General features: G+C 33.3%; 3 protein-coding genes across 7 annotated transcripts; 1 reads left to right on the top strand and 2 right to left on the bottom strand.

Moving 5' to 3' along the window:
- Positions 1-2,081: 2,081 nt before the first annotated feature.
- Positions 2,082-4,416, bottom strand: Adck1 (aarF domain containing kinase 1). Its single transcript, XM_034321591.2, has 2 exons — positions 3,921-4,416; positions 2,082-3,839 (listed from the first exon to the last, which is right to left on the bottom strand). The coding sequence occupies exon 2, from the start codon at positions 3,788-3,790 to the stop codon at positions 2,222-2,224; it is 1,569 nt and encodes a 522-aa protein (XP_034177482.1). The 5' UTR covers positions 3,791-3,839; positions 3,921-4,416; the 3' UTR covers positions 2,082-2,221.
- A 100-nt stretch (positions 4,417-4,516) lies between these two features.
- Positions 4,517-11,123, bottom strand: Coq6 (ubiquinone biosynthesis protein COQ6, mitochondrial). The gene is made up of 8 exons (XM_034321593.2): positions 10,433-11,123; positions 10,148-10,338; positions 9,818-10,057; positions 5,593-5,700; positions 5,463-5,525; positions 5,084-5,394; positions 4,726-5,008; positions 4,517-4,657 (listed from the first exon to the last, which is right to left on the bottom strand). The coding sequence occupies exons 1-8, from the start codon at positions 10,620-10,622 to the stop codon at positions 4,610-4,612; spliced, it is 1,434 nt and encodes a 477-aa protein (XP_034177484.1). The 5' UTR covers positions 10,623-11,123; the 3' UTR covers positions 4,517-4,609.
- pyx (transient receptor potential channel pyrexia) lies at positions 5,838-9,819 on the top strand. Of its 5 annotated transcripts, none has more exons than XM_034321583.2 (8): positions 5,842-6,149; positions 6,288-6,435; positions 6,591-6,728; positions 6,782-7,092; positions 7,162-7,344; positions 7,404-7,689; positions 7,757-8,134; positions 8,213-9,819. In XM_034321583.2, the coding sequence occupies exons 3-8, from the start codon at positions 6,600-6,602 to the stop codon at positions 9,749-9,751; spliced, it is 2,826 nt and encodes a 941-aa protein (XP_034177474.2). In that variant the 5' UTR covers positions 5,842-6,149; positions 6,288-6,435; positions 6,591-6,599; the 3' UTR covers positions 9,752-9,819. The 5 variants fall into 5 exon arrangements, with proteins under 5 accessions (XP_034177476.2, XP_034177477.2, XP_034177474.2 ...); XM_034321587.2 differs by having other exon boundaries at positions 5,844-6,435; positions 8,213-8,342; positions 9,045-9,819; XM_034321585.2 differs by having other exon boundaries at positions 5,838-6,435; positions 6,591-6,692.
- Positions 11,124-11,132: the final 9 nt, after the last annotated feature.

Here is an 11,132-nt window from a genome sequence, read left to right on the forward strand (position 1 = left end):
GAATCCGGGGTTCCTGAGAACCCCAGAATTGTATTCGGGGTTCCCGAGAACCCCAGAATGTTAGCAGGGGTTCTCAGGACCCCGAGGGTGGTAACCGGGGTCCTAGGCACCCCGAGAGGATTCACGGGGTCCCTGAAACCCCAGATACCATATTGTCGGTATGTAAAGAGAGTCATTGATGCTTTGGGGTCTCCGAAACCCCAGATACCATATTGTCGGTATGCAAAGAGAGTTATTGGCGCTTTGGGGTCTTCGACACCCCAGATACCATACTGTCGGTATGTAAAGAGATTCATTAATGCTTTGGGGTCTCCGAAACCCCAGATACCACAATGTCGGTATGCAAAGAGAGTCATTGGTGTTTTGGGGTCTCTGACACCCCGGATAATAACAGGACCGTATGAAGAGGGCACAACCAGTATAAGTTTTTTCCAGAGTTTATTTAATTTATTTTTTTTTGTTTATTAAATAAGCTCATCAAAGCGGATAACATTTATGATTATATTCCTCTTTTGGGTCTTAGTCGAGGACCCGATTTATTTTACTTGTTCCAGTTATTTATATAATTTTATCCCTCATTATAGGCCATGGCCATCTCAGTAGCCCTTACATCCCTGCATTCTTTTCATCCGTACATTCCTTACATCTCTTCATCCCTTACACCCCTATATTCTTATCATCCCTTAAATCCCTACTTTATTATCATCCCTACATTCCTTACATCGCTTCACCCCTTACACCCCTGCATTCTTTTCATCCGTACATACCTTACATCTCTTCATCCCTTACACCCCTACATTCTTATCATCCCTTAAATCCCTACATTATTATCATTCCTACATTCGTTTCATGCCTACATTCCTTACATCGCTTCATCCCTTACACCCCTACATTCTTTTCATCCCTACATTCGTTTCATCTCTTCATTCCTTACATCTCTGCATCCCTTATAATAAATATATTATAAAACTGCTTCGAATAAAGGTAAGTAAAGGTAAGTTGGTTTCGAGAATTTCGCGAAAATTTGAAAAAAGAGCGCCCCCTAGCGGCAAAAATGCGAACTAAAATTTCGATGTCGAATCAGCGCCCTCTGGTTTTGGAAAAAGGAACTAAAGCTTGCCAAAATTTTGGCCCTCTGCCGGGAAAAATGCGAACTAAAATCTCGACGTCGAATCAGCGCCATCTGGTTTCAAAAAAAGGAACTAAAGCAGACCGAGATTTTGGCCCTCTGGCGGGAAGAATGTGAACTAAAATCTCGACGTCGAATCAGCGCCATCTGGTTTCAAAAAAAGGAACTAAAGCAGACCGAGATTTTGGCCCTCTGGCGGGAAGAATGCGAACTAAAATCTCGACGTCGAATCAGCGCCCTCTGGCGGCAAAAGGGGGAACTAAATTTTGCAAAAATTTAAATTTAAAATTAGATTTTACGAGACTTTACTTACCTTTACTTACCTGTACTTACCTGTACTTACCTGTACTTACTTGTATTTTCCTTTACTTACCTTTACTCGAACCAGTGGCCATAAGTATTTTATTTATAATATATTTATTATAAGGGTTGAAAGGATACAAGGGATGCAGGGAGAATTCAGGAGTGTAAGGGATACAGTGATATAAAGGGTACAGAGATGTAAGGGATGCAAAAATGTAAGGGATGCCGAAGTATAAGGAATGCCGGCATATACGAGATGCAGGAATATAGGGAATGTGGTGATATAAGGGATACAGGGATGTTAAGGATGCAGACATGTAAGGGATGCAGTGATAAAGGGTTGGGCCTCGTGAGACAAAAAAATAATAAATAACTGGGAATAAATATTGTCTATGAAATTATTGTACAATATAGGTACATGTTTGTAATAAATTATTATTAGAATTTATTAATTTACATAATCATGACTATGTTTTTGATCAATACATAACAGAACAAATTTACACTCTTAATAAAGAAAATGTTCATTCATACATGTATATCTGTAGTACAGTATCTTACTATCAAACAGAAAATAATTACTTTTTTTTTGTATTTTTCATTTGATGTGTAAAAATAAATATGAAATATTTACTTGTATAGTTTATACAAAAACATTTCTACCTTTAACAAATTTCTTGAACATATTAAATTATAACATTATTTAGAAAACCTTTGATTATACCATTTAATTAATTACATGTTCAATTTAAACAAATACATTTTATTTCTCCTAAAAATAGCGTATCATTAAAGTGCATAAAATTCATTCTTCATGAATGAATCTACAGAATCTATTATATTGAAATTTAATACTCCTAGATACAAATAATACAATGACCACTTAAAAAGTGTCCATTGTTTAGATACAGAAACTTTCCATTTTTCCCATGTATTTGTACAAGATTTTAATTTTTCTCCGTATACCGAAAGTATACAACATTTTGACATTTCCATCATGCCTGACATTCTAGATTCTGTGTGTAAAGAATATTCAATGCAACGCATAAGATCATTCGTTTTAAGAATTAATAACATTTGTCGATTCACTTTTTCTAATACATGACTAATTTGTGGCAATAAATTTGGTATTTCTCTTTGAAATTCTTGTTTTTCTTCTGAATCATACTTGGTTTTCCGAACACCAGACATAATTGTATTCCAAGACCTTCCTGAAACCATGCAAGCCAGCAATCCATACATATCTCCAACACCTAATTTAGCACAGTGCCTTTGCATTGCAGCTTTATCACCATTTAATATAGCTAACCAAAGCTTGGAATATTCCCACCTAAATTCATCAGACAGATTTGCATACAAACCATGATCTAATAGTATGATTTCTGCTTCATTATTATTATTCGTAACTAAAACATTACCGGGATGTGGATCAGAATGTACAAAACCCACAATAAATATCATGTGACTATAAAGTCGACCTAATTTACTGCTGACTTCATAAGGATTTAAGTTATTATCTTGAATGTATTTCAGATCATTAATTTGACCTCCTTCAATAAATTCCATTGTTAAAACACGTGATGATGACAGGTTCCAATATATCTTTGGTATTTTTAACCAATGATAGTGTGAAAATATTTTCTGAACTTTCTCTGCATTTTTTCCTTCTTGACTAAAATCTAATTCTCTTGGAAGATTCTTTTTGGTTTCGTCAACGAGCCAATCAAATTTAAAATCTGGAAATACTAATGATGTTATTTTCACTAAAGCTGACATGGTCTTGATATCTACATAAGAATTTGTTTTAACAGCTCGATGTTGAACTTTAATAGCTACAACATCACCATTTTTTAACACAGCTTTGTGAACCTGTGCTAAACTAGCAGCACCCAAAGGTTTAGGATTGATACTTTCAAATATTTCATATGGATCTCTTTTAAAATCTTCTTTGAGTACAGTGAGTACATCCTTAAAGGATGATTGTGGTGCAGCACTGTGTAATACCCTCATGGTTTGAACATATTCTGATGGTAATAAATAGTCTAGTGCACCAATATGTTGGCCTACTTTTATATAAACACCTTTATTGTCACAGCAAAGTTCCAGGAGCTTTTCTGCTCCATATTTGTGTACTTTTGATTTTAACTCTAAATACTCTTGAGTATCTGGATTTAGGTTACTATCATATAGTTCAGTTTTATAATGCTTCCCAATTATAAAAACAGTAACTGCAGCACGTCCTAGCCGCACAATACCTATAGATCCTAAATCATATTCATTTGCTCTCAAAGATGCCAACGTACCTATTCCAATTAATCCAACTGCAACTCCTTTTATCAGTCTTTTAGATATAAACATTGTCTATTAAAAGTCAAATAAGATTTTTGTTAAATGTTGAATCGTAAATCTGAAACAACACAAAAGCTGTTAAAAAGATTTTTTATTTATAACATAAATATGGCATAAAAATAACCTCTCTTTACATTACCTTAAAAATAAAATCCTTCTTATTTTTTTAATAATTCTTCCTTACGTAATTCAAATAAAGTCACAATCAAAATTTTATGTAGTACACTTCTATTTTTGAAACCAAAAATTATTAATATGTTTCAGAAATAATTCAGAAATAACCTATATAAATTATGTGCATATTGAAAACATAATACAGTTGTAATTACAAAATCACATTTAACAATACTTTAATTTATGCATTTTTTTCTCAAAAATATTTGGCTATTTCTATTGAACACTGTTTTAATTACTTGTTTTTTCTGAAATAGTGACATAATAACCTGTTACTATATTGTTCTTTAACCTCTAACCACGTGGAGTAACAAATGATATGCATAAATTTCTATATCTTGTCATATTTTTGCCACCTGAAATTAACTGGAAATTTATTGTTTTATGTAAATTTCGATAAATCTTCCTTGAAATATCATTAAAAAGTTTTCTTAAATATTAGATTCCACATACAAAATATATTATTTGTGTAAAGACCATAATGATTTATATAGAATTAAAAGTATAATAACAAAAAGAGTATACCGTGTATAAATAATTACTCAGTATATACCAAATGATATAAATGATCATTATCTTAACTTTTATTTCAGCAGTGATTAGTATATATATTTATATATGTATACTATAATACAAAAATATTTACATAAATTATTAACATAAATTTCCTGCTTGACCAGATGCATGTCCTATTAGAACTTTCTGAAAAAGTAATGTAATTATTAATAAATTGAAGTATATTTTCCAATTTTAATATAGTAATGAAATACCTTTAAAGCTGGAATAGCATTTGTTAATTGCAATCCTAAACTTCTAACTAGCACAATAGGGGCTGCTGTTCCTTTATATAATCTATGTAGTGCGTCAATAGCAAGCATTATTGGAACATTATAGCGTTGTCGCAACGTTTCGTATTTTCTTAAGTATGTTATGTCTCCCAAAGGAGCTCCATTCATAGCAGCTTCTGCAAGAAGTGTAACCAATAGTGTTACATCTCCAAAACCTAAATTTACTCCTTGCCCAGCTAATGGATGAACTCTATGTGCTGCATCTCTAAAAAATTTAGTATACGAATTATTGTTTTGCATGTTACAATTTTTACATATATAATTTTGTTTCTTTAGTTACCCAACTAAAACAGTTCCTGGTCGTACATAAGACACAGAGTGACCAAAGTGTAATGGAAAAGCTGCCCGTGATCCTTCTATGACATCTGATATTGATGGTTGTAACTGTCTTATTACACCAGTTTGTAAAGATAATCCATCAAGTAATTGCTGAAGTGCACGCAAACCACTTTCAACCATACCATCTTTTGGATAAACCTTCCATAAAGCACTGTTTATGCTATCAACAAATTCCTCCTCTGAAACTTTTAACAGCCTTTTGGCTTCATCTGTTGGTAGCGACCATACGAGAGAACTCAGACTATCTGTTAACTATGATAAAAGGCAAAAAGTAAATTGATGCAATACTTTAGTTGGTTCTAGTTAACTGTGAATCTTACTGGGAGTAACGCTATTGGACCATTTGGTAAGAATCTCTGCCATGCAACAATATTTTCTGTAGGCTGAAATGAAAATATAATTAATATTATTGTAAATAACACACTGATTATACAATAATCTGGCATTTACCTCTGACAGTTCAAGCGTTGCAACTATAGCCATTTGATCATAATCCCATTTTACATACTGTACTCCCATTACTTTTCGTACCAATGAGTTTACACCATCTGCTCCAATCTGAAACAAACATTCAATAAAATGTAGATCTTAATATGGATAATTAATTCCAATAAAATTTACTATGCTAAAAGCAGTATAATAAAAATCTGATAATGTAAGTGGTACGGTGTTTGGAAGGGGAAACATTAACAGACAGGCAATGTGTCTGGAAATAACTTCAGTTCTGTGCCACATTTCAGTGAGAATTCTGAACATACTGTCAGACTGCTTAGCACTTGACCTTGTAAGAATCAACTGCTTTTTCACATATATAAATTTTCACAATACAGCCTTAGTTATTCATAACAAATAATTTAATGCTGCCTTAATGATTACAATTCTAATATAAGTTGTTTAAATTGCAAATGATTAAAACGTTTGCCTCAAGTTCTTAAGGAAAAAATAATCAAACATATAGTTATTTCCTCAAAGGATGTTCTTATCAATCAAGTAAAGAAATATGTTGTGTAAGTAAAATTGTATAATGTGTATATATTTTAAGTAGAAAGTGTATAACTTTTACATAGTGGTAACAACAGAAGAAAGTACTTTAAATAAAGAAGCTCTAAAAAAATTTCTTTCTTCTGCAAATTTACATGAAAAAGTAGGGAGAGCTAAATATATGCCAGTTCTGTTTTATAAACATCAGAGAACATGTGTGGGCTTGTTTCAAACCATACTGGTAACTGAAATAGGTTTGAAGTACAGCAGAACCCCGATTATCCGAGGTTTTACATCATCGGAGACGAACCGGTAAGTGTAACACACACCTTTCCTTAAAATTTATAAAAGTTTTGTATTTTTAGCAAACAAAATTTTTGAAGAATTATTTTAAGAATTTTTAACGCAATACGTAGACACATAAAATGATTAGTTTTTTCTTACTTTTTTTCACTTTATATTCATAGGAAAAAATAATGAAAAGCAACATGTCAATTTTAAAAAAGAAACCACTTTTAAGTAGATTATTGAGTAGTCATAATTCTCAAGAAGAACTCAATGAAGAACATGTAATGACGCCGCCTACCATCGTTATTAATGATACTGTAAGTATAAACAAGCGTATTAAATGTTATTTATTGAATATTAATTATTTCAGGAAGACTGTGAAGAGTGCGAAAATATTTGGATGGATAATATAGAAAAGAACAGTATTAGCTCTGAGCATAGTTCTGAATCTATTGTTACGTGTCATATAAATGAGAAGCAAATGACAAATCAACAACTATGGAATACAGAAGAGATTGTTCAAGCTTTATCTAATCTTCCAGCAGGAGAGCATGCACTTTCTCTTATTCCCACCCTTCACGGTGACACTTTGCGCAATTGTCTTGACGAATTTTTAAATACTGACTTGAATGAAGTTACACTGAAAAATCAGAAAACTACCATATCTTCATTTGCAAACGGGTACAATTAGTAGTTTATTTACAATTATACCAATTATATTGAATATAATTCGAATTCTATTTAATATAGACACATACAAAACACATCACTGAGTATTGAAAATGAAGCAGCTGCAAATGCAACTGTTTCACAACTTTTTACAAGGTGGCCAAACACTTGTCTCTTAGTTTCTTGCTATCTATGTCATCTAGATCTGGTCAAAGCTTTATTAAGTAAAAATGCAAAAGTTACTGCCAGAGATAGCGACGGCAGGTATGAAATTGGATAATAAATTAACCAAATTTTCGGATATTAATCTATTCATCCTGTAGGACACCGCTACATTTAGCCGCCTGTGCGGGATCGGTGAAAATTATAGAAGAGTTATTAAAATATGGAGCTAATCCGTGTGAGTGGGATTATAATAAAAAATGTACACCTTTACACTGTGCCGCTGCTACAGGTGATTTTGCTTCTGTTAAATGTTTAATAAAATCACGAGCTGATGTAAATGCTGGATTGTCTGGTAAAAGTCCTCTCTACTATGCTGTTGTAAGTAATGCAGCAGATTGTGTTGAAGCATTATTACGAGCAGGTGCCTCCCCTAATAATCCACAGGTATGTATTTACAAGTATCACTTGAATTACTAAAAATTCCTTCATTTTAGTCTAATCCTTTAAACAGGTTTATACTGAAACCCCATTGCATGTAGCAGCAAGTTTAGGTTCTGTTACATGCATGAAATTATTATTAAGTTATGGGGCGGATGTAAGAGTACAATTCAGTTCTATGAGATCCACACCATTACATTTAGCAGCCGAAGAAGGTAGCGCGGAATGCACAAAGCTACTCTTAGATGCTGGTGCAGCATGCGAAGTGAAAAATGCAAGAGGTCAAGCACCTATGCATTTAGCGGCTCTGTCTCAATCTGCAGAGACTTTAGAGACCCTTATAAATTTTGGGGCTACAGTTAGTACAGAAGATAACGACGGTCGCACCCCTTTACACGCTGCTGTTGCAAAAGTAACCAGAGGAATAGAATTGGTGAAGATTTTGATACAGGTTCATTAATTGATTATAAAAAAATTAAGCGAAAAACGTATAACCGTTAAAAACTATGGGTTTTATTTATTTTAAAAGGCTGGTGCTTTAATCAACAAAGCTGACAAATTTGGTTACACGCCTTTGCATATTGCGGCGTTAAATGAAAGTTCATCAACGGTAATGATGTTACTATCGAGAGGAGCAGATGTTACTGCTAGAACAAAAGGTGGTATCTCTACATTAAGTTTTATCGTACGTAGAACACCGGACGTATTGCCGAGATTTATTTCACGTTTAGATCATGCGATTTCTTTACACGATCATGAATTGGGTGATCTTGATTGCGAATTAAGATTAGATTTTAGACCACTGGTTCCCGGTGGTAGGGGAGAAACAGATTTAATGCTTTGCCTTGTGGAAGTTGGTCAAAGACACGTACTGAAGCATCCCTTATGTGAAAGTTTTCTTTACTTAAAATGGTTGAGAATTCGTAAATTTTTTTTACTAAATCTAATATTTCATTCTATTTTCGTAGCATTTTTTACATCATACATTGCAGTAACATATTTTTGGAATGTTGAAAAATTTAAAAAGATACTATTTTGGCTAGTGTTAATATTTACTATAGTATTAGCTGGCAAAGAATTCTTTCAAATGACTCATGGTATATACATTTACATTAAAAGATGGGAAAATTGGCTTCAATGGAGTGTTATATTATTATCAATCATAGTTCTACTCATGCCAATAAATGACTGGCAGCATCATGTGGCAGCTGTAGCTATTTTATTAATTTGGATAGAATTAATGATGGTGGTTGGAAGATTTCCTATGTTTGGGCTCTATATACAAATGTTTACTCAAGTATCAATTAACTTTTTCAAATTTCTTGGTGCTTATATATGTCTTATAATAGGTTTCTCTTTAGGTTTCAGTGTATTACATAAAAATTACAAATCATTTAGTAATCCTCTAGTTGGTTTACTGAAAACTATTATAATGATGTCTGGAGAGTTAGAATTTGAAGATGTATTTTTTGATGAAGATGCACCAATTTTATATTCTGGTACTGCACACTTGATGCTTCTAAGTTTTGTTATCTTAGTGACAGTGATTTTAACAAATCTGATGATGGGCCTTGCTGTATCAGATATACAAGAATTAAGAAGATGTGCTGGATTGGACAGACTTGTACGTAGAGCAGAATTAGTAGCACATTTAGAAAGTATGTTATTTTCAAAACTATTAGATCATGCACCAAAGAGAATAATGAAAGCATGTAGGCAAGGTGCACTTCTCTTACATCCACCACATCATTGTGCAATTCATATTCGCCCTAACGATCCCCGTGAAAATCGTTTACCACGCGATTTAATAAAAGCTGTGTATCATTTAGTAAGTGAAAGAAAAAATCGTTATATAAATACAAAAACTACGTATACGCGTAATTCAAATAGTACAGAAACAGGACACTTCAGATTAAGTAGGCTATATAGTACAACTTCCACAAATGATAATAGCCAACAATTAAATGAAGTGGTTACAGAGTTAAAAAGATGCTCGTATAATATCAGTGCACATTTGGATAATTTGACCAACAAAGTTGAAAACATTGCTAGGGATTATTATAATTAAACAAGATGTATAGCATTTACAATATCAATTTCATAATATACTTATATATACTTTTCATTTACTTACCAATAACTTTGTTTTATACTTTTTGCCATTTTGTAATTGTACTTCTGCATTATCTCCTTCTTTTTCAGGTAATTTGATATTTTCAACCTTAGAGTCATAAATCACATTCACATTTTCCTTTTCTGTCAACTGCTTATTTACTCCATGTAATAGTAAGTCATTTTCAACTATATAAGCAATTTCTTCAGCCAAGTGATCTTCATTGAATACAATCATAGCATCAGAACAGGCATCCCATACCTACTAAATATTTTACATTTAAGTACAACATTTGTAAAACTGTTATAAGGAATAAAGTAATAAATTTTTCATGTTAAACTTTGGTAATACCTGCATTTTTCGTACTGCACAATATCGTGCTGCTTCTATATGTTGCCAAGCTCCTATGCTTGAAAGTAAAGTACGTGTTTGTTGATTTAACGCGACCACACGATTAGAATATTTTTCTGGAAGTGTGTATTCAAACTTTTTACTACCTTCTAATAAGAGAATATTTTTATTTTCGAGTCTTCTATTATTCGCTGTTACGACATAAAAAAAATGAATGAAACAGGACACTTGATAAACTGATGGATAAATATTAAATATTATTTTAAGACCGAAAAGAACACTAACCTAAGGCGCATAAAAGTGTTGTTCCCACCATACCACCGCCGCAAATAATAATATCGTAGTTTTCATCATTTTGAGTAGCTGTAGAACAATGTCGCGTTAATGTTGTTGCAATGGGAATTACGCATTTCTGTTGTCTGAAAATTGGAGTTAAAATATCGCAGTATGTCACTGCTTTAATCAAACCCGCCATTTTTATGCTGCAGAGGCGCGCCAGTGAGCGTCATCGGAAGTTGTAGGAACTTAGCGCCACCTATACGAAACCGGCGGAAACTACTCAACAACTTATCGACCGACTTTCCGAAATTTTACCGACCGGCGTCGAGGTCGATAATGAAGAAAATGTGTAAAATAATTAGTTTTTGCATCCCATTTATGCATTAGTTTTGCATTTTTGCATCCCATTTTCTCCGGGCGGCGTTCTTTAGGGACTTTACCGTCCCTTTTTGCCCAACGAACTCTGTCGGTAACGCGCCTTGGTGGTTGGCACTACGACCAACACTCTCCCACGCAATTTTGAAACTTCTTTATGCTTACGCTAATCGCTCTTTTACTTACATTCTTTCTTACGCTTTTGCATTACTTTTAGTTCTCGCTCGCTTCTTTAGATCCCCCTTTTAGTCGCCTCTTACGACAGGCAGGGGTTACCGTGGCCGTATTCTACTCCCCCCGAGCCACAGGGGGTTAATTAGTTTAATTATTT

The sequence above is a fragment of the Osmia lignaria genome, chromosome 12 (genome assembly GCF_051020975.1).
Source record: "Osmia lignaria lignaria isolate PbOS001 chromosome 12, iyOsmLign1, whole genome shotgun sequence".
NCBI classification, from domain to species: Eukaryota; Metazoa; Arthropoda; class Insecta; order Hymenoptera; family Megachilidae; genus Osmia; species Osmia lignaria.

Excerpts from the sequence above, each read along its gene's own strand:
- pyx (XM_034321583.2), top strand. The coding sequence starts at position 6,600 with ATGAAAAGCAACATGTCAATTTTAAAAAAGAAACCACTTTTAAGTAGA. Across the intron at positions 7,093-7,161 it reads ATATCTTCATTTGCAAACGG|ACACATACAAAACACATCAC; the intron begins GTACAATTAGTA and ends TATTTAATATAG. Across the intron at positions 7,690-7,756 it reads CCTCCCCTAATAATCCACAG|GTTTATACTGAAACCCCATT; the intron begins GTATGTATTTAC and ends TCCTTTAAACAG.
- Adck1 (XM_034321591.2), bottom strand. The coding sequence starts at position 3,790 with ATGTTTATATCTAAAAGACTGATAAAAGGAGTTGCAGTTGGATTAATT.
- Coq6 (XM_034321593.2), bottom strand. The coding sequence starts at position 10,622 with ATGGCGGGTTTGATTAAAGCAGTGACATACTGCGATATTTTAACTCCA. Across the intron at positions 5,701-9,817 it reads AGTATAAAACAAAGTTATTG|ATTGGAGCAGATGGTGTAAA; the intron begins GTAAGTAAATGA and ends TGTTTGTTTCAG. Across the intron at positions 5,395-5,462 it reads GTCCAATAGCGTTACTCCCA|TTAACAGATAGTCTGAGTTC; the intron begins GTAAGATTCACA and ends CTTTTATCATAG.